Below are 20,531 nucleotides of genomic sequence, written 5' to 3' on the forward strand. Positions count from 1 at the left end.
CAAGAATGGGTACCACTGATCCAATCTAAGACTATACACAGAAATAGTGTCTAGGTCATAGGGAATTAGGAGCTGACTAATAAATAAGAATGATGTGGGGCTAGTGTTTGGCCTGGCTGTTAAGACACTGGTTGGGACACCCCCATTCCATGTCAGAGTATCTGGGTTCAAGTCCTTGCTGTGTTCCTGATTCCAACTTCCTGCAAATTTGCACTCCCTGGGAGGCAGCAGGTAGTGACTCAAGTGGTTGGGTCCCTGCTGCCCATGTGGGAGACCTAGATTTAATTCCTGACTCCCAGCTTCAACCTAGCCCAGCCCCTGCCATTCCTGGCAACTGGAGAGTGAACCAGGTAGCTTTCTTTTTGTCTGTCTGTCTCTTCAACTCTTTGCTTCTAAAATATTTTTAAAATACAAGAATGGCAGGAACAGTGCTGTGACATAGTGGGTAAAGCCACCGCCTGTAGTGCTGGCATCCCATATGGGCACCAGTTTAAGTCCCAGCTGCTCCTGGGAAAGCAGTGGAAGATGGTCCAGGTCCTTAGGCCCCTGCACCCACATGGGAGACCCAGAAGAGGCTCCTGGCTCCTAGCTTTGGATCAGCACCGCTCCAGCCATTGCAGCCATTTGGGGAGTGAACCAGCAGATGGAAGACATCTTGCTCTCTCTCTCTCTCTCTCTCTCTCTCTCTGCCTCTGCTTCTCCCTAACTCTGCCTTCAAATAAATAAATAAATATTTTTTTAAAAACCACAAGAATGGCCTTTGGAATTTCTCAACAGTCCAGCAAGTCATGTAAGTCATTACTGATAATTTCTTAGAATCTCGCCATCCTGTTGCATACTATAAATGTGAGCCTGGAAATTTGAGTCCCACTGAGCCCACACCACTTACATTAAGGCATAGGACCTGGGGAAATAATTTGATGACCTTTGAGTCTTACTGAGATAAGTTAAAGAGACCCAGGATCAGGTCTAATTCCCCCTTGCCTGTTAGGAGCACAGGGTCCTCTACTTGTGTCGTCTGACATGGAAAACATTGCCCGGATTTGTAGATAAGCATCTGAGACTGGCTACGGAGTACTCAGTTCACAAAGCACAAGACAACGTCATCACAGTCAATCAAATGAGAAGGCAGGATCTTCATCCTCTCTGGTAGGTGGTGCGCTTTTGGTTCCTAGTGAGAGAAAGTAAATTCACAATGTCTGAGCACGGCAGGAAGCCTATTGTCTCCCAAGACTGCAAATTCCAGGAGGCAAACCCAGCTAGGGCTGGGTCCAGAGACCCACCTTTTATCATTCGAACTGGAGCTCTGGCCATCTCCCTGCCTCTGCAGTTCTCTGCAATGGCTTCCCTTCAAAGCCCCAAGTTCTTGGCTCACACAGTCCTGTTTTCTGGTTTCCCCAATCGAAAGAGCTCTCCTTTGAAATCTTCCAGCAAATTCTTGGGTGGACCTGACTCTCAAGGGCCCATGCCCATTCCAGAACCAAACACTGTGACCTAAGTGATAAGATAAGCTGATTGTCTATACTTACAGCCAAATGTGGGGTCAGCTCAACTTGAGCCACATGGATTGAGGAATGTGGTTTAAGGGACAATGCTAGTCTCACTTAATACTGCCTTTTCCCAAGTGGATTAGGAGGCGTATGTTGAAAACAAGGGGAAGGGTTGATTCCCTTTCTTTTAAGATTTCTTCCGCAGTCATATTCTCCGAGAATTGTCCACGGTGGTGAACCTCTGCACTTAGGTTGGTTCCACTCATTCCTACCCTCATGGTGCTAGCTGATTGGATCAGGGATGAGACCATCTGATCCAAAGAAGCCAGCTCATTGGCTAGCCCACGGCCCATCAGATGTTTCCTGGGGATCCACTGAGACGAGGATAGGCTTTGGAAACTCAAGAAAGCCCACAAATCCTTCTGAGGGATCTAGAATGTTCCCAGTTCCCATTCTCCTAAGAAAATGGATCCTTTGGATTCTGTAAAACAATAATGAATGCATCTATTTAATAGTTTCTTGGTCTTGCTTATGCTCGTTTGAGTCTGTTTCTGTTGCTTGAGATGAAATAACTTTCTCAAGACTAATGTCAGCGCTAGGTACAGTCACGGGACATCATGGAAGCCAGTTTGTGTGAGGCAGGAGGAGTGGGAGGTAAGAGTGGGGAGGCCAGAGCAGCAGTGGGGTCACGTGACACAGGGCTTTGTAGGTGGCCACAAGCACTGGCTTTCACTCTGGAGGAAGTAAGAAGCCACTGAATGGGTTTTTTTGTTTGTTTGTTTTCTTTTTTTCAGATTTATTTATTTGAAAGTCAGAATTACACAGAGACAGAGAGAGACAGAAAGAGAGGCCTTCTATCTACTGGTTCACTCCCTACATGACCGTAACAGCCAGGGCTAAGCCAGGCCCAAGCCAGGTGTGAGGAGCTTCATCCGGGTCTCCCACAGGGATGGCTGGGATCCAGCCCCTGGGCCATCCTCTGCCGCTTTCTCAGACACATTAGCAGGGAGCTGGATCAGAAGTGGAGCATCGGGACAGGAACCAGCACCAGCCAACGTTGCAGGTGGCACCTCTATGCGCTGTGCCACCCCGCCAGCCCCCACTGAATGGGTTTAAACAGTGAAGTGGCATGCTGTAATTCTCATTAGTCGGAAACTTCTGGCTGGTATATTGCCTGTAGGCTGAGGGGGCAGACTTAGTGGGGCTAGTGAGGATGCCACGGCAATGACCAGGTGAGTGATGAGGATGGATTGAGCATGGTGGTGGCCCCAGAAGTAGTGAGCGGTGGATCGAGGTATTTTACAAATAGGAGAACTGATGCTTCAGAGGGAGCGGAAGAACGGCGATCGCCTGTGTGGGAATCGAGTAGAAAGAGGCTGAAGGAGCTTCCTGGGCTGATGCGAATGTTCTGCATGGTTATTATGGTGATGGCTGTGAGTGCGCACCTGTACAAAAGCCAGGGAACTGCACCTGAAGATCTGTGCACTTCACTGTGTGTGGATTTTAACTTGGCTTTCACAAAGAAGCCAATGCAGTCCAAATTCATTCTGCCCTCTGGTGACATACATCTGATGTATCTGGTTTCATGTTTTATCCCTGACTTCAGCCAGCCTGCCGCCTCTCAAAAGCATTCTTTGTACTTTTGCAGCACAGGTGATATATTCATACATATATTCATGCGTCATTTGATGAAGGGGGCAGGTGATGAGAAATTCACTATTGGCCAGTGCCGCGGCTCACTAGGCTAATCCTCTGCCTTGCGGCGCCGGCACACCGGGTTCTAGTCCCAGTTGGGGTGCCGGATTCTATCCCGGTTGCCCCTCTTCCAGGCCAGCTCTCTGCTATGGCCCGGGAGTGCAGTGGAGGATGGCCCAAGTGCTTGGGCCCTGCACCCCATGGGAGACCAGGACAAGCACCTGGCTCCTGTCTTTGGATCAGCGCGGTGCACCGGCCACAGCGGCCATTGGAGGGTGAACCAACGGCAAAAGGAAGACCTTTCTCTATGTCTCTCTCTCTCACTGTCCACTCTGCCTGTCAACAAAAAAAAAAAAAAAAAAAAAGAGAAATTCACTATTGTACAAACACCACAGAGTGTACTTACACGAATCTACATGGTGTAGGTCGATCTCTCCACATGGCTCTTGCTACAGGGAGGCTGCTGTCAGTGGAACCCCACAGGTCATCACACAGGTCATTGTTTTACAGTAAACTTCAAGTTTATAAATGGAAGTCTATTTATCAATAATGATACAAAGCACTGTATAGTGAGTACATAAACTGGTAATATTATTTATTTTCAAGTATTATGGATTGTTCATAATTGTATATGATATATTTTGCTAAAGATTTTTTATTTATTTATTTGATAGGTAGAGTTACAGACAGTGAGAGAGACAGAAAGATCTTCCATCCGATGGTTCACCACCGAAATGGCTGCAACATCCGGGGCTGCGCCAATCCAAAGCCAGGAGCCAGGTGCCTCTTCCTGGTCTCCCATGCAGGTGCAGTGGCCCAAGCACTTGAGCCATCCTCCACTGCACTCCTGGGCCACAGCAGAGAGCTGCACTGGAAGAGGAGCAACCAGGACTAGAACCCAGTGCCCATACGGGATGCCAGCGCCCCAGGCAGAGGATTAACCTAGTGCGCCACCGTGCCGGCCCCACATGATATATTTTTAAACATTATTTATTTTAGAGGCATAGAAAGAAAAAGAGAGGGGCCAGCACTTTGGCTTAGTAGGCTGTCTCCATTTGCAGCGCTGGCATCCCATATGGGCACCAACTCATATCTCGCTGTTCCTTGTCCAATCCAGCTCTCTGCTATGGCTTGGGAAAGCAGTAGAGGATGGCCCAAGTGCCTGGGCCACTACACCTGCATGGGAGACCCGGAAGAAGCTCCTGGCTCCTGGCTTTAGATCAGTGCAACTCTGGCCATTGCAACCATCTGGGGAGTGAACCAGCAGATGGAAGATTCTCTCTCTCTCTCTCTCTCTCTCTCTCATCTCTGCCTCTGCCTCTTTGTAACTCTGCCTTTTAAATAAAGAAATAAATATTTAAAAAGAGAGAGAGAGAGAGCTGTCATATTCTCATTCACTCCCCAAATGCCTGCAACAGCCAGGATTTGGCTAGAGCTGAAGCCAGAAGCTTGGAACTTAAGCCTACCTCCTATGTGGGTGACAGGGCTCCACCTACCTGAGCCATCACCCGCCGTCTCTCAGAGTGTGCATTAGCAGGGAGCTGTAATCAGGCACAGAGCTGGGGCCGGAACCCAGATGCTCCAATACAGCTTGCAGACATCTTAGCCAGTGGCTTAGCTGCTGGGCCAAACACCTGCCCCTGGGCTACGCTTTTATACAATTGGCAGCACAGTTGATGAGTAATGAATGCATGTGTGTTGTGCTATGATGTCACAAGGCAATAGGAATTTTTCAGGAAATTTTTTATAAGACCACTGTTGTATACGTGACCTCACACTCAACAAAATGTCACTCTGTGGAACATGACCACATATATAAAATGTATATGTGTACTTAACACACATACATAGTTTGTGTTTCCACAATAAATATATTTGTATGATACATAGATATATATAATTCTTTTTCTAAATTTTTTAAAGAGTTTATTTATTTATTTGAGAGGTAGAGTTAGAGAAAGGCCTTCCATCTGCTGGTTCACTCCCCAAATGGCCGCAACGGCTGGAGCTGGATGGATCCGAAGCCAGGAGCCAGGAGCTTCTTCCAGGTCTCCCACATGGGTGTAGGGGCCCAAGGGCTTGGGCCATCTTCTACTGCTTTCCCAGGCCATAGCAGAGAGCTGGATTGGAAGTAGAGCTGCCAGGATGCGAACCAGTGCCCATATGGGATTCTGGCACTCCAGTTAGAAGCTTAGTCTACGACGCCACGGTGCCTGTCCCAACACATATATCTGTTTCTACAACGAATATGTATATATACACACATGTATAGATTCAAAAAAACCGAACAACACAAATCAGTAAAACCTCTCCTGAGAGAGAATGCCTCATTAAACATTTATGCACAGCCAGCGCCGCGGCTCACTTGGCTAATCCTCCGTCTGCACCGGCACCCTGGGTTCTAGTCCTGGTTGGGGCGCTGGATTCTGTCCCGGTTGCTCCTCTTCCAGTCCAGCTCTCTGCTGGGGCCCAGGAAGGCAGTGGAGGATGGCCCAAGTCCTTGGGCCCTGCACCTGTATGGGAGACCAGGAGGAAGCACCTGGCTCCTAGCTTCGGATCAGCGCAGCGCGCCGGCTGTAGTGGCCATTTGGGGGCTGAACCAACAGCAGGAAGACTTTTCTCTCTGTCTCTCTCTCTCACTGTCTAACTGCCTGTAAAAAAAAAAAAAAGTATGGCTCTTGAGTCAGCCTGCCTGGACTCGTCTCCTAAAAACAAACAAACAAAAAAATTTATGTACATGCACACATTCTATTATTCAGTTCTGAATACTGCCTTGTACCACAGTTTTAACCATTCTTTTTGTTGTCCCAGTTAAACTGTGTAAGTACATGAACAGCAAGAAAATTCACTAGGACAAATTAATCCGAAGGAAATAAACAAAGATGAACAAGGGGCTGTCATAGAGAACAATGTGCAATCACAGAAACTTGGAAATAATAAATGTATGGTTATGTTGATAATCATGCAGGGCTGGTGCCATAGCTCACTTGGTTAATCCTCCACCTGCAGCACCGGCATCCCATATGGGCGCTGGGTTCTAGTCCCGGTAGCTCCTCTTCCAGTCCAGCGCTCTGCTGTGGCCCGGGAGTGCAGTGGGTCCAAGTGCTTGGGCCCTGCACCCGCATGGGAGACCAGGAGGAAGCACCTGGCTCCTGGCTTCAGATTGGCGCAGTGCACCGGCCATAGCAGCCATTTGAGGGGGGGAACCAATGGAAGGAAGACCTTTCTCTCTCTCTCTCTCTCTCTCTCTCTCTCTCTCCCTAACTTTGCCTGTCAAATAAAAAAAAATTATGCGAATGGAATACTTAGGTAAATGTACATATTGGCAAGGAAAATTGCCCATAATAGATCACAAGGTGGAAAAATCTGGCTAATTTTCATAAGAATTTAACTGTGCATTGTCACTAAAACAAACTGAAGAAGCTAAAGAACAGTGCGCATTTCAAAATCCCACCACAGGAGATCTCTGTGAGTATATCTGATAGGTATGTAGCTATGTGTACACATCCCAGCTAATAATCATGGTTTGGGGGTGGGCACAGGTGACCACTTTTTCACAGCCAACATGTATTCTTAGGAAATGGTTGAAATTAAAAATTTTAAAACTTTATTTTCATTTTATGTGAAAAGCAGAGAGAGAGAATCTCCCATCCACTGATTCACTCCCCAGATGTCCCTAAGAGGCTGGGGCTGAGCCAGGCGCCCAGAACATGCAGCCCAGGCGTGGTCACTTGGGAAACAGAGCTGGGACTGGAACCCAGGCGCTCCGGTGTGGGATGTGAGAGGCTTCTCCTCCCCACTCAGCAGGGCTGTGACCCCGTGTGTCTAGGGTCCCTCCCAGTTGCATCTCCTAAGCTCCTTTCTTGTATCTAGCGAAGCTTGAGCAACCCATGCTGCGCACAGCCGGACGCAGAGGGTGCCGAAGCAGCCTCACAAGGGAGTCTGGGGCCAAGTCCTGCTGGCGCTGGGCAGGGAGACTGCGGTCCCTGGGCCAGGGTGGAAGTCCCCAGGCACTGCGGGGCGCGGTGCGGGAGGCGACGCCCGCACGCAGCGGGCTGCAGGGAGCAGGGCGGCCTCCAGGGGGCAGCAGGCACGCGCAGTGCCACCGACCGGTGCCGCGCAGGCCGGGCGCGGGCGCAGAGCGGCCTCAGGGCGGCAGGGGGCGCTGCGCAACCGTAGCCTGCTCGGAGGTTGCCTCAAGGCGTCGGCGGCCGGGGCAGCACACCTGGGACAGGTAGGGGCGGGGCCGGGGCGGGGCTCGTGGGGGCGGGGCCAGACCCGGCCCACAAGAGCTGGTGGCAGCTCCGCTGGGGATGCTCTTGCTGCCGCGGAGCAGAAGAGCAGCGTTGCCCGATCGCGCACCCGCGAGTCCTCTGCCTTCGCAACCGAGAGGTGAGTGCATCCGGTGGGCCAGACCTGCGCCGGTCCCTGGAGCGGCCGCGGGGCGCCAGGGCGTCGCGGAGGTCGCGGAGGTCGGGGAGCAGGCAGGCGCCGGCCAGCGGCTGCTGCTGGGTGGCCGGGATGCTGTGGCACCTGCGCGCGGGGCAGTGGGCGTCCGGCCCTCTAGCGTCCACCCACGCGGAGCCGGGAGAGAGGCGTTCACGAACCGCTCCGAGGTGGGGGCCGCACCTCGCCTCTTCCAGCCTGGGCGTTCGCGCCGTCCTGGCTCTGGAATGCTCCCGGCGTGCCTGTGGACGCCGAAGGAAGCACACACTTGGCTTCTCTCTCCGGCGGCTTCGGCCCAGATTCCCAGGGGCGGACGCGGCCGGGGCCACGGGTGTCTCCGCGCCGAGGAGGGCACCGGGCGCCCCGCGGCGGTCCCCCATCCCTTCCGCGGCCTGCAGGCTCCCTGTCTGTGCTGGGGGAAGAGGCAAGGTCAAGGGTAGGGGAGGGCGGTGCGATGGCGAGTCGCTGCCTTGGAATGTGAACGCAGCATTCCCGAGTGGCCGTGAGCACCTTACCCAACCTCTCTGCCCCCTCGATTTTCTCCTCTGAGAAATGGGAGCATTGATAGCATCTCATTGAAACATAGTGATTATTCAATCAGGTAATGGGAAAAAAAAAAACACAGGTGTAGAGTCAGCCATCAATACAGCTGTTGTTGCTGCTGTAATTATTATTTGAGCAACCGGCATCGCTTGCAGTTTAAAGTATGGACTCCTGGGTTCCCATCCCAGCTCAGCCACTTTCTAATGTAACCCTGGGCCAGCTGACCTCTTGGTGTCTCAGGCTCATTGGCACGGCGTGGGAAGTGGCAATGCCTACCTCTGAAGATAGGCGAGGCCCCCCCGTAAGTCGTGCACGAAGAGTGAGTGCCGTGTGACCGCTGAGTCCCGCAGCCTGGCCAGTGGCAGCTGCGGCCCTGTTTGGCTCTGGAGTTGAAATGCGGTTTGTGCGAGCAGTCGCCTGTCTTGTGAGGCTCATGGGATCCCTTCCTTCCCTGTGGTCCCTCTGCCTTCCCGCCTCATGCACTGTGCTGGGGAAGGGGCTGGTGGGGCACAGGGTCCCCCAGAGTCGTCTTCAGTGAGAAACCTGAGAGCTGGGGACGGGAGCTGCCAGGTCACAGCTTCTGCAGTTTTAATGGACAGAGGTGTAAACTTGGACTTCATTTAAAAAAAGAAGAAGAAGAAAAAGAAAAGACTCTTGCTGACTTTTTGGGTTTGGGACTTGTTCCGAGAGAGGTGGAGGTGGTGTGGATGAGCAATATTTAAAGCCACAAAACCAGGTGAATTATGTTCCTCTTGCCAAGACGGTAACAGCATACTTGTGAGGGCCAGGGAGGGGTTCTTCTTTCCAGCGAAATCCTGAAAGTGCAGGCAGTATTTGGAGCAGTTTGCTTCAGGATGTCTCCCTGGTACCCCCAAACCCAAAGCTCACCTTGAAAGCCTTCCTGCTTTGCCCCAACTGTCAATACCAGGTCGTATCTCATGGGTCCAAGTCACAGAAGGAATATGACCACCAGCACAGGATCCTGCTAAGGAACACAATGGGGGCACCCCAATGTCCTTATCCTGGACACAGGCCCTCTGCAGGGATGGGGTGCCCCTGCTTGAATACCCAGCTACCCAATGGGGACACCCCAAAGTCCTTATCCTGGACACAGGCCCTCTGCAGGGATGGGGTGCCCCTGCTTGAATACCCAGCTACCCAATGGGGACACCCCAAAGTCCTTATCCTGGACACAGGCCCTCTGCAGGGTTGGGGTGCCCCTGCTTGAATACCCAGCTACCCAGTGGGGGTACCCCAATGTCCTTATCCTGGACACAGGCCCTCTGCAGGGTTGGGGTGCCCCTGCTTGAATACCCAGCTACCCAATGGGGGCACCCCAAAGTCCTTATCCTGGACACAGGCCCTCTGCAGGGATGGGGTGCCCCTGCTTGAATACCCAGCTACCCAATGGGGGCACCCCAAAGTCCTTATCCTGGACACAGGCCCTCTGCAGGGTTGGGGTGCCCCTGCTTGAATACCCAGCTACCCAGTGGGGGCACCCCAAAGTCCTTACCCTGGACACAGGCCCTCTGCAGGGTTGGGGTGCCCCTCCTTGGACACCCAGCTACCCAATGGGGGCACCCCAAAGTCCTTATCCTGGACACAGGCCCTCTGCAGGGTTGGGGTGCCCCTCTTTGGACACCCAGCTACCCAATGGGGGCACCCCAATGTCCTTATCCTGGACACAGGCCCTCTGCAGGGGTGGGGTGCCCCTGCTTGGGTGCACAGCTGGAAATTAGAATGTGCCCTAATTTCCTCTGTCACTGTGGAAGGCACAGGGGACCCAGTTTGCATGTCCACCTACACACTCTGACACTAGCACTCGCAGGTCTTAGGGAGAAAGTCCTAGTTATTATCTAGAGTTTGGAAACAAAATAAGTCAAGATCCCTTTGTTTTCCTCCTATATTTTTTAAACTTTTAAAAATTTATTTGACAGGTAGAGCTATAGACAATGAGAGAGAGAGAGGAAAGGTCTTCCTTCCGTTGGTTCACTCCCCAAATGGCCACTACGGCCAGCACTGTGCTGATCCAAAGCCAGGAGCCAGGTGCTTCTTCCTGGTCTCCCACGAGGGTGCAGGGACCCAAGCACTTAGGCCATCCTCCACTGCCCTCCTGGGCCACAGCAGAGAGCTGGACTGAGAGAGGAGCAACCAGGACTAGAACCTGGCACCCATATGGGATGCCGGTGCCGCAGGTGGAGCCACAGCGCCAGCCCTTTCTCCTATATTTAATGCTAGGTCTGTTAATAAACAGTCTACTTTGGTGGGGTGGGGCTGGGGAGGGTGGCACAATACTGGCCCCTCAAAGGCAAATGTCAGGCCACTGCTGTGGCATAGCAGGTAAAGCCGCCGTCAACCCAGCTCTCTGCTACAGCTGAGAAAGCAGTAGAAGATGGGCCAAGTCCTTGGGCCCCTGCACCCTCGTGGGAGACCCAGAAGAAGTTCCTGGTTCCTGGCCTTGGATCCACCCAGCTCCAACCATTACAACCATCTAGGGAGTGAACCAGAGGATGGAAAATCTCTCTCTCTCTCTCTCTCTTTCTCTCTCTGCCCCCACCTCTCTGTAACTCTGCCTTTCAAATAAAAAATTAAATCTTCAAAAAAAAAAAAATGCAAATACCGTGCTGGTTAAGGCTGCAAGTTTCCAATTCAGCTTCTGCACCAAAAAGCTGTGTGATTTTGCTCTCTGAGCTCATTTTCTCTGTATTACATGGAGATGATGACTGGTATGCCTATCTTGTAGAACTATTGAAACACGAAGCAAAATATAGAGACTAGACGTATGGTGGTAGAGAATTATATATTTACAGAATGAATGAGACAATGTATGAAATGGATCTACATATATGTGGCATAGCAGTTCATTTCTAAAATGATCATTCTTTCATATTGTAAAGATTTTAAGATGGAGGTACAAATATACATTGATGAATGCAGTAATTTGCTTTTCAATTCTGTCCTCCAACGCTGTTATTACATCAAGGAGCATTCTCCAAAATCAGTATGTTAAAATCAAGGAAATATATAGCGCAGTATCTGGCAAATACAAGTGGCCCCACAGTTGTGGTTATGGTATCAGGTGCTCTAGAGATGCTTAAGGACTTGATTATAACACGAAGACATGAAACAGAAATCATTCCACTTGCAGGAAAGCAGCAGTGGGGAGACAGAGCTTGGGAAAACATGGCCGGGAACGTGATGTCAGCGGCTGCTGGGAGATTCGCTAGGCAGATTGCTCCCGTCTGTGAAAACCTGCTGAGCACCTGCCCTGTGCCGCACGTACACGCACACACATAGTACTAGGCACCAGGGGGCATGATGAGATAGGAATGATGCCTTCAGGGGGGCCAGGCTCCTGGAGGCGATAAGGCCCGGGCTGCAGTACCCCTGCCTGATAAGAGAGGTGCTGATTGGGCTTGCTCTTGGGGCTGCTGCCCAGGAACCCAGGGGAAAGGTTCCCTCAGCCTGTCCAGCCAGTATGCGCAGGTTCAAGTGACCCAGCCCGCATGGGGCCAGGCCTGGGGCTGTTAGAGGAGGACGATGCCTCTTTGACAAGGGGGTGGGGGTCGGGGGTGGGGAGAAAGTGGCCAAAAGCCAAGGTCCTGGAAAAGGGGCCAGGACCTCGGAATGCGAAGTGCCCAGCCCATGGAGGAGAGGAAGGCAGCCTCTAAGTGCTGGTGGGCTGGTGCTGCCCAGCCCCCACCAGCCAATGCGTCCAAGCTCACCTGCATGTCCTCCGTCCCCTCCAGCACGCCCACCCTGCAAGCCCCCTCCCCACCATGGCTCCCGGTGAGAAGATCAAAGCCAAGATCAAGAAGAACCTGCCAGTGAAGGGCCCCCAGGCGCCCACCATCAAGGAGCTGATGCGGTGGTACTGCCTCAACACCAACACCCATGGCTGTCGCCGCATCGTGGTGTCCCCCGGCCGCCTCCGCCGCCTGCTCTGGATCGCCTTCACGCTGACCGCCGTGGGCCTCATCTTCTGGCAGTGCGCTCTGCTCGTCTTCTCCTTCTACACGGTCTCCGTCTCCATCAAGGTCCACTTCCAGAAGCTGGATTTTCCCGCCGTCACCATCTGCAACATCAACCCCTACAAGTAAGAGGTGGGAGCGGGGCTCTGGGGGCGAAGGGCACGCCCCCTCCAGATGCCCAAGTCCCCCTCGCGGAGGGTGGCACACTGCAGCCTCTAGAATTTCAGAAAAGTTTTAGTTTATTTGTTTTATTTATTTGAAAGATTGAGCAAGGGAGAGAGAACACGATTTTCCATCATCGGTTCATTCCCAAAAGCCTATCACAGCCAGAGCTGGGCCAGGCTGAAGCCAGGAGCCAGGATCTCCATCCAGGTCTCCCACATGGGTGGCGGGGACTCAACCACTTGTGTCTGCTGCCTCCCAGGCTGTGCATTAGCAGGAAGCTAAATCAGAAGTGGCGTAGTAGCTGAGACTTGAGCCAGGCACCCTGACATGGGATGTAGGTGTCCCAAGCGGTAGCTTAACCCCCTGTGCCACAACACCCTCCCTGCTTCTTGAAAATTTGAATTAGTTGCCAACACTGGTAAACTGCCCCCATCCCAGGCTCCAAATCTGTACCATTTGCTGTCTTTCACTTCTGAGGTTCGGGTGGCTCCAGGAAGGCAGGAAGCCAAGGCTACAAGGAGTGGTTGAGCTTGGAGGTGGGACCTGAAAGGAGCTAGCTACCCCCAGCCTCCACACCCACCACCCTCTAAGCCTGGCTTAGCCGCCCCGTTCCAGCTCTCCAAGCTCGCATCCTCACTTTCCCTAGAATGTGACTCACAAGTGTCACCCTGGTGACTTCTGGGAACATCTCAGTTGCCCCAGCTGCATCTTGGAGAGCCCAGCCCCACAAACTGAGACGGCTGGGCCGTGGGGGGGGAAGGGGGGCTGCCCTCGGGGCTGTCCTGTTGTCAGCCCCAGGACCCATTCTCAGTGGGTCCTCAGCGTCCTGCTCAGGATTATGGGAAAGCCGTCCGCGAGGCAGGTCAGAATCCGACGGGATTTGTCAGTGCAGGGTGGAGGGGAGGAGAAAGGAAGAGCCGGTGGAGATGATGGTGGAGATTACCAGAGGAAACCAATTTGTCCAGCATCCTCAGTGAGCTGGTGGCAGAGCGCCAACTCCAAGCCGAGTCGAGGACGCCTCCCCCGGCCAGTCTTTCTGCCTTTCGCCTTTCCTCCCTCCCTTCATCCCACCCGTTATCTGTTCCATAATTATTTACTCAGTATCTGCAAATTGTCATGCACCTTACTAGGACCTGGGACGTGGAACTCAACAGGCCAACCCCAGTGCAGCTTCCATTGCCATGGAGGAGTAAAATACAAACAAAACAATCACATTATTCTAATTAGCAATCATGGCTGTGTAACTGTGCACATGTGTAGATGTGCGTGCAAAGTAAACACATTGGACCTTTTTTATTTTTTTAAAGATCTACTTTTTTTAAAGATTGTATTTATTTGAGAGGTAGAGTCACAGACAAAGAGAGGGAAAGACAGAAAGAAAGGTCTCTTCCATCCACTGGTTCACTCCCCAACTGGCCGCAGTGGCTGGAGCTGCGCTGATCCAAAGCCAGGAGCCAGGAGCTTCTTCCAGGTCTCTCACGCAGGTACAGGGGCCCAAGCACTTGGGCCATCCTCCACTGCTTTCCTAGGCCATTAGCAGAGAGCTGGATCGGAAGTGGAGCAGCCGGGATTTGAACTGGCAACCATATGGGATGCCAGGACCACAGGCGTGATGCTGCATTCACTCAACTCCTGTTCCATTCCTCTGTGTTCTTGGTGGTTGTCATGGTAGCAGTCATACTACCCCCACCACCACCCCCACATCCTTCCCAACACTGACCCCAGGACAGCCAGGGGGCACGGGCAAGGTGCATTGGGTGGGGACTGAGCCTGCCCCCTGGGTAGACTCTGGTTAGCAGTTATTTACTTGTCCTCATTGAAGCTGGTTTATGGGAGGCACCTGATAGTCACCACTCCAGAAATGCTGGTTGGGGCCCAGTCATCAACACACCCAGAGAGCAGGTAGGCAGGGGTGGCAGGACGAAGACACAGGATGTCACACCACAAGTGCCACCTGGGAGTCTGTTTCCACCTTCCAGAGCCAGGAATCACTTTGGATGGGCCAAGTCCTGAAAGGCCTTGATGTCCTTGGCCAGGAGGTATGGCAGGGGCCACAACCCGCCGAGCCCACCCCCACCACCTTGGTGGAAAGCAGCATGGATAAGCCCCTCCCTGATGCTCCCTTCCTGCCTTGGCAGGTACAGTGTCGTGCGTGACCTGCTAGCTGACCTGGAACAGGAAACCAGAAGGGCCTTGAAGTCCCTGTATGGCTTCTCGGAGGTCAAGTCTCGGAAACAGCGCGACACAGAGTCCTGGAGTCCAGCCTGGGAGGGTGTCCGGCCCAAATTCCTCAACCTGGTCCCGCTGCTGGTCTTCGATCAGGATGAGAAGGGCAAGGCCCGGGATTTCTTCACTGGGCGGAAGCGGAAAATCAGTGGGAACATCATTCACAAGGCCTCGAACGTCGTGCAGGTCCATGAGTCCAAGAAGGTGGTGGGGTTCCAGCTGGTAAGATTCACTTCCTCTCGGTCTGGAGCATGGGATGGGCTGGGGCTGGCGGGTCCAGGGACTCTTCCTTGGCCATTAGCCCCTATGGACGGGCAGGAAGAAACAGATCTGATCTGTGTGACTTGCATGCAAGCGGTGGAAACCCACTGGTGCACTCTCAAGGAGGAAATATCCCAGGAAGAGACTCAGAAGAGCTCATGGAGGTGTCTCCAAGGACCGAGATGGGCAAGATCCAAGGATCTAAGTGGCAGGAGATGAAGTCATTTTGAACCCTGAAGCCTCCATTATGTTCTTTTTGTTAGTAAGGGTCAGATTCCGTCTTGGGACTATCTGGTTGGCCAAATTTGCGTCAACTGATCACCTCTTGGCTAATGGGGGGTGGTGGGGCTTCTTGATAGATAGTCTCATCAGACTGTACCCAAAGGAAAATGGAGGTACAGGCTCCCAAAGGAAGAAAACAGGTCCTAGACAGCAGAAGCACTTGTCTTCCGTAGCCTGACTTCTCATCTCCTCTTCTGGCCCCCCATGGAGGGGCAGCCACTCCAGGAAATCAATCCATCACCTTCCTGGGCAAGCTTGATCAGCACGCGCCAGCCACCTCTGGTGGACAGGAGCTACTTCTTGTAGCCTTGACTGCTAATTGTGGGCTCTACTCACAGATCCTGGAAAATGGCCCTCCTGGAAATTGTTTTGGCTTCCAGATCTTTCTGGGCACCTTCTTAGGATGCCCACACAATTCCCCTTGCTTCCAACATGAAATCTTTGACATCCATTTTTTGAGGAGCGTGTCTAAGCCCTGGGTGTTAAGATCACATGAAATACACAGCTTCTCTCTAAAGCTCTCCTTACTGTATATTTTCGTGTGTGGTTCTTTTCAACAACTCTCATATCTGGGTGGGGAGGGTTTGTACTTCAGGCAACATTTTGTAGCTGATATAACGTACACATAATACCTTGCTCAGGAGCCCACTGAGAAGTGGCGTCAGGGTCTGGGCTAGAATCCAGACGTCTTGATGTTTACATAAAAGGAAAGAGTATGTAGGAACCAGGGATCGTTAATCACCCGGACCCTAGACATCTGGGTCCCCTGAAGAAGTTGCTTTGGACTCTTGTCTGCTGGACGGATGATGGGCAAGGGAGTGAGATTCAGTATGCTTCCTTGCTTAGCTCTCTTCTGGTTCCTGAGGCTTGAGGGTGATCTCTCCCAGCCCCGGAAGTCAGAGGAAACCCATCCTTGCCCTGGACATCCCTCCTATTCCCCGGAGAGTCTGGCCCACAGCAGTAGGACTGATGGCTCCTGCCTGGTGTCTCCTCTCACAGTGCCCAAATGACTCCTCCGACTGTGCCACCTACACCTTCAGCTCCGGGATCAATGCCATTCAGGAGTGGTACAAGCTGCACTACATGAACATCATGGCTCAGGTGCCTCTGGAGAAGAAAATCAACATGAGCTATTCTGCCGAGGAGCTGCTGGTCACCTGCTTCTTTGACGGAATGTCCTGCGATGCCAGGTCAGGCGGGAAGACTGCTCACTCAGTCCCCGGGGACCAGCAGCCCTGGCTATGGGACCCCTCGCATACACCCCCAGCTCAGCTAGACGTCTTGGGAACAAAAGGGGATCTTCTCACTGGTTCTGCCCTCTGGAAAACAACACAGGAGCTGGGTTCTGGAGCCAGTGCGTAAGGTGTCCCTGGTATAGTCAAAATAGCTTTAAACTCGTTAGATTACTCATAGAAGCACAGAGTAGTTGATGATGTGCATAGAACCTTATATATTAGGAGTAGTAGATAATGGGCACGGAACGTCATGTATTCAGAGTAGTTAGAACCTTGTGTATTAAAAGCAGCTGATGCGGTGCACAGAACCTGGTATATAACCATCACGGGTACCAACAACAGAGCAGCACCGACCTGGTATAGCAGAGGAAGTGAGGGAAGGCAGGAGGGAGAGAGACCTAGGTTCAAATGTGTGAGCTTCCAAACCTTTCCTCCTTCAGGATAACAGATCCTGGGTGGTGGCTGGGCAGGTGAATGGCAGGTTCAAAGGAGTTCCTGCTTATCTGACGAGCTCACGTCACTCTTTTTAAACACTAAGCTTTTCTCACCTTGCTCTACATTAGTGGACTTACTGGTGTAGAGGCTTGGAGACCGAGTGATGGAGATCACGATGCTCTGAAAATTAAAGTCACAAACGGCATATGGTAGAAGGGCACAGATGACAGGACTTCTCCCCTGGGGATCACTTACTAGGTCTGGGGTTTGGAGTGGAAAGATGTCAAGTGTTGGCTGAGACAGAAATGGGGGTGAGAGGATCAACAGGGAGAAGAGGAAGCAGAGTCTGTCTTTGGGCCAATGTCTGTCAACCTGGCCGAGGGGCCTCGCTTCCCACGTTATCAGAGAGACGAGGGGAAAGTGGGCCACGTCCATCACCCCCTGGCTCCCTTAGAACTTTCCTCCCAGACTTCAGCTGAGCGGTGCGAGGGGCGTTCTCAGCCCGGCCCCTTCTGACTCGTTTCTTGCTCCGTAGGAACTTCACACTTTTCCATCACCCGATGTATGGGAACTGCTACACGTTTAACAACCGAGAAAACGAGACCATCCTCAGCACCTCCATGGGGGGAAGTGAATATGGTAAGCAAACCTTGCAGGAGGTGCCGGCGTGGTGGTGGCAGAACAAGGGGTGCCTGGGCCTTCCAGAAATGCAAGTCTAGTTAGTCTCCTCCACGTGGCCTGAAACCAGGGACGGCACCCTCCCTTTTAGGAATTTTCATCAGCGTCCGAGTCGGACCGTTCAATATGAGTGCCTGTTTGCCTTCTTGCTTATTTGCTTATTTGTTTCTATGTATTTGAAAGAGAGAGAGAGAAAGATCTTTCATCCACTGGTTCATTCTCCAAATGCCCACAGTAGCCAGGGCTTGGTCAGGCTGAAACCAGGGGGCCAGAACCCCAGGTGGGTCTCTCACCTGTAGGGCAGGGACCCCAGCATTTGAGCCTTCACCTGCTGCCTCCTAGTGTGCGTTAGCAGGAAGCTGGAACCTGTACTCCAATATGGGATGTGGCCAACAGCATCACAAGTGGCGGTTTAAGCCACGGGCCACAGTGACTGCCCCCTCTTTACTTTGCAAGAACCACAGGGACATCGCTGGGATTCTTGGTGCTGCAAAGTCTCTGTTTTGAGTTGTCGCTGGGGTGAGTAATGCTGGGCGAGTGGCTTCTAAATGAGGTTCACCCCAGATGTGCTGAATAGGAGATTAGGAGGCAGCCACACCTTTATCTGAGTTCTGCTGACAGATCCTGCACTCCCTGCGTGACCTTGAGCGAGTCACTGCACTTCCAGTGGGAGTCATAGTAAGCGCTCTGGTGCGAGCTGATGAGAGGACTTTAATAGGGAGCACATTTAGCCTGAGACCTGGAACGCACTGTTAGCGAGCTCGGCTACCATAAGAAAACCCCATAGGCTGAGTGGCTTAAACCACATGCGGCTCAGGATCCTGGAGCCTGGGAGGGGCCTGATCGAGAGGCTGGCAAGTCTGGTTTCTGGTGAGGGCTTCTCCCCTGGGATTGCAAACAGCTGTCCCGTCTCAGCGTCCTCGCACGGCCCTTCCCCTGTGGCAGGTGGACAAAGGGTACTATGATGCCTCTTCACCAGTCCTATCAGATCAGAGCCCCACCCTGTGACCTCATTTAACCTTAATGAAGGCCCCGTCTCCAAATATAGGTTGAGGATCCCTTATCCAAACTGCTTAGGGCTAGAAGCGTTTTGATTTGGGATTTTGGGGGGATGGGAATATTTGCATATACATAATGTCTTAGGGATGGGACCCAAGTCTAAACATGAAATTCATTTAGGTTTCATACACACTTCATACACACGACTCAAAGGGAATATTACACAATATTTTTAGTGCACATTTTGATGGTGCCCCATCCCATGAGGTCAAGTGGGGAACTTTGCACCAGTGACATCATGTTGGCACTTTACAAATGTCAGCTTTGGGAGCACTCAGATTTTTGGAGTTAGGGATACTTAACCTGTACCATCATGGTCAGGATAGGGCTTCAACTGATGGATTAGGATGGGGAGCATAATTTAGTTCACAGCATACACTAACCACCTACTAAATGCTAGCTGTGGTTGTCATTGCCACTTTTATTTCCATTAGTAGCATTGCTAGTAGTTGGCAACCATTGCTGCTGCTGCTCCCACTAGTACCATTATAATTTCCAGCGTTACCACGTATTGCTACTATTCTACCATACCTACTTTGATAGGGAAGGTGGGAACTCAACAGATTGCCCTGGCTTACCCACAGAAGGGATTCTGGCGAGATCCTGTGCACGGTGAACATGACTTGATATGCAAGTGTGTCCCCGTCACGAAGGGCAGGGCCCTGCCCTGGTCGGCATCCACACTTTGCATCCTGTCCTCTGCCACTGTGTAGTCTGTGTTTTTCCCGAGTCTGCAATAGAAGGCATGGAGGACATACTTCAGGGGGAAGAAGTTAGGGAGCTGAGCGGAGAGTTGCAAAGTCCTGGCTCTGCTACGTGGGAACTGTGTGACGTCCAGCAAGTCACGCTCACTCTCTGGGCTCCAGTTCCCTTGTTAACAAATGGAAAGAGTCAGAATAATTCTCAAGTTCTCTTCCTTCGATGCACACAGAGACTGTTTACTCACTCATTCCTTTCCTAGACCTTTACTGGGAAACTGCTATGTGCTGGACACTCTTCCAGGTGCCGGGGGCACAGCCAAAAACATGGAAGATGCCACCCCTGCTCTTAGGGACCTTGTATTCCAGGGGGAATCAATGAGAGCAAATGGGCAGATGAGCCTGTAGTCACTATGTTGTTACAACTCCCAGTGAGTGCTAGGCCAAGAAGAAAGCTGCAAAGGGAGGGAAGAGTGGATGTGGGTGGGATGAGAAGATCCTCACAAGAGGAGTGGGCAGTTAGTGCGTGGTGAAGATAGTGCTCAGATGCTACCCTTATCCCTGATCGGGCTGCCTGGGTTTGAGTCCCAGCTCCACTCCTGACTCCACTCCTGACTCCAGCTTCCTGCGAATGTGCACCCTGGGAGGCAGCAGGTGCTGGCTCAAGTAGTTGGGTCCCTGCCACCCAGTAGGAGACCCAGACTAAGTTCTTGGCTCCTGGCCTCTGCCTGGCCCCTCTTTGGCCATTGTGGGCATTTGGGAGCATGAACTGGTGCATGGGAGAGAATGATCTCTCTCTTGCTGTCTGACTTTCAAATAAATTAACAAGAAAAAAAAAAGTCCTCACAAAAGCAAAGGCCCCCAAGGAGAAAATGAGCTTAATGTGTTCTAGAATTAGAGATAAGACAGTGACCTTGGAACCTACTGAAGGAAGGGGAGAGAGGGAGGAGATGAGCAGGGAAAGTTAGGTGGGGCTGCAGCAGCATCATAGCCTTGGCCATCACAGGTCGATCGCAAGGCACTCCTCTGTAGTCTGTGAGATGCCAGAAGGGTCTCAGTCCAGGGAGGTACCTGAATCTGATCCATCTTGGAGGGCCCCTCTGGTTTCTGGGTACAGAATAGACTTCAGGCAACAAGAGCGGGGCAGAGAGAGGTTAGGCCTGCGATCAGAAGCACCATTCGTGCTTCCTCTGTTCCCTGCATGCTTGTCCTGGGGTTTAAGCAGCCACAGTGCTGCGCATCCCTTTAGATGCTCAGGAGAGCGGCTGACCTAAAGGACCACGTGGAGATGCGGGTCTCGGGCAGGGCAGCAGTTCCCTTACACTTAGCAAGAACAGGGGCAGTGAC

General features: G+C 52.2%; 1 protein-coding gene across 1 annotated transcript in view; it reads left to right on the forward strand.

Annotated features, from left to right (window-relative positions):
• SCNN1G (sodium channel epithelial 1 subunit gamma) overlaps window positions 1-20,531 on the forward strand; it is a 61,598-nt gene that overhangs the window by 22,626 nt on the left and 18,441 nt on the right. The window contains exons 2-5 of the mRNA XM_062180349.1: window positions 11,924-12,270; window positions 14,449-14,758; window positions 16,079-16,269; window positions 17,285-17,388. Coding sequence (XP_062036333.1) covers window positions 11,954-12,270; window positions 14,449-14,758; window positions 16,079-16,269; window positions 17,285-17,388 — 922 coding nt within the window. The 5' untranslated portion in view covers window positions 11,924-11,953. The remainder of the gene's footprint in view (window positions 1-11,923; window positions 12,271-14,448; window positions 14,759-16,078; window positions 16,270-17,284; window positions 17,389-20,531) is intronic.

Source organism: Lepus europaeus, chromosome 21 (assembly GCF_033115175.1).
Source record: "Lepus europaeus isolate LE1 chromosome 21, mLepTim1.pri, whole genome shotgun sequence".
Taxonomy (NCBI): domain Eukaryota; kingdom Metazoa; phylum Chordata; class Mammalia; order Lagomorpha; family Leporidae; genus Lepus; species Lepus europaeus.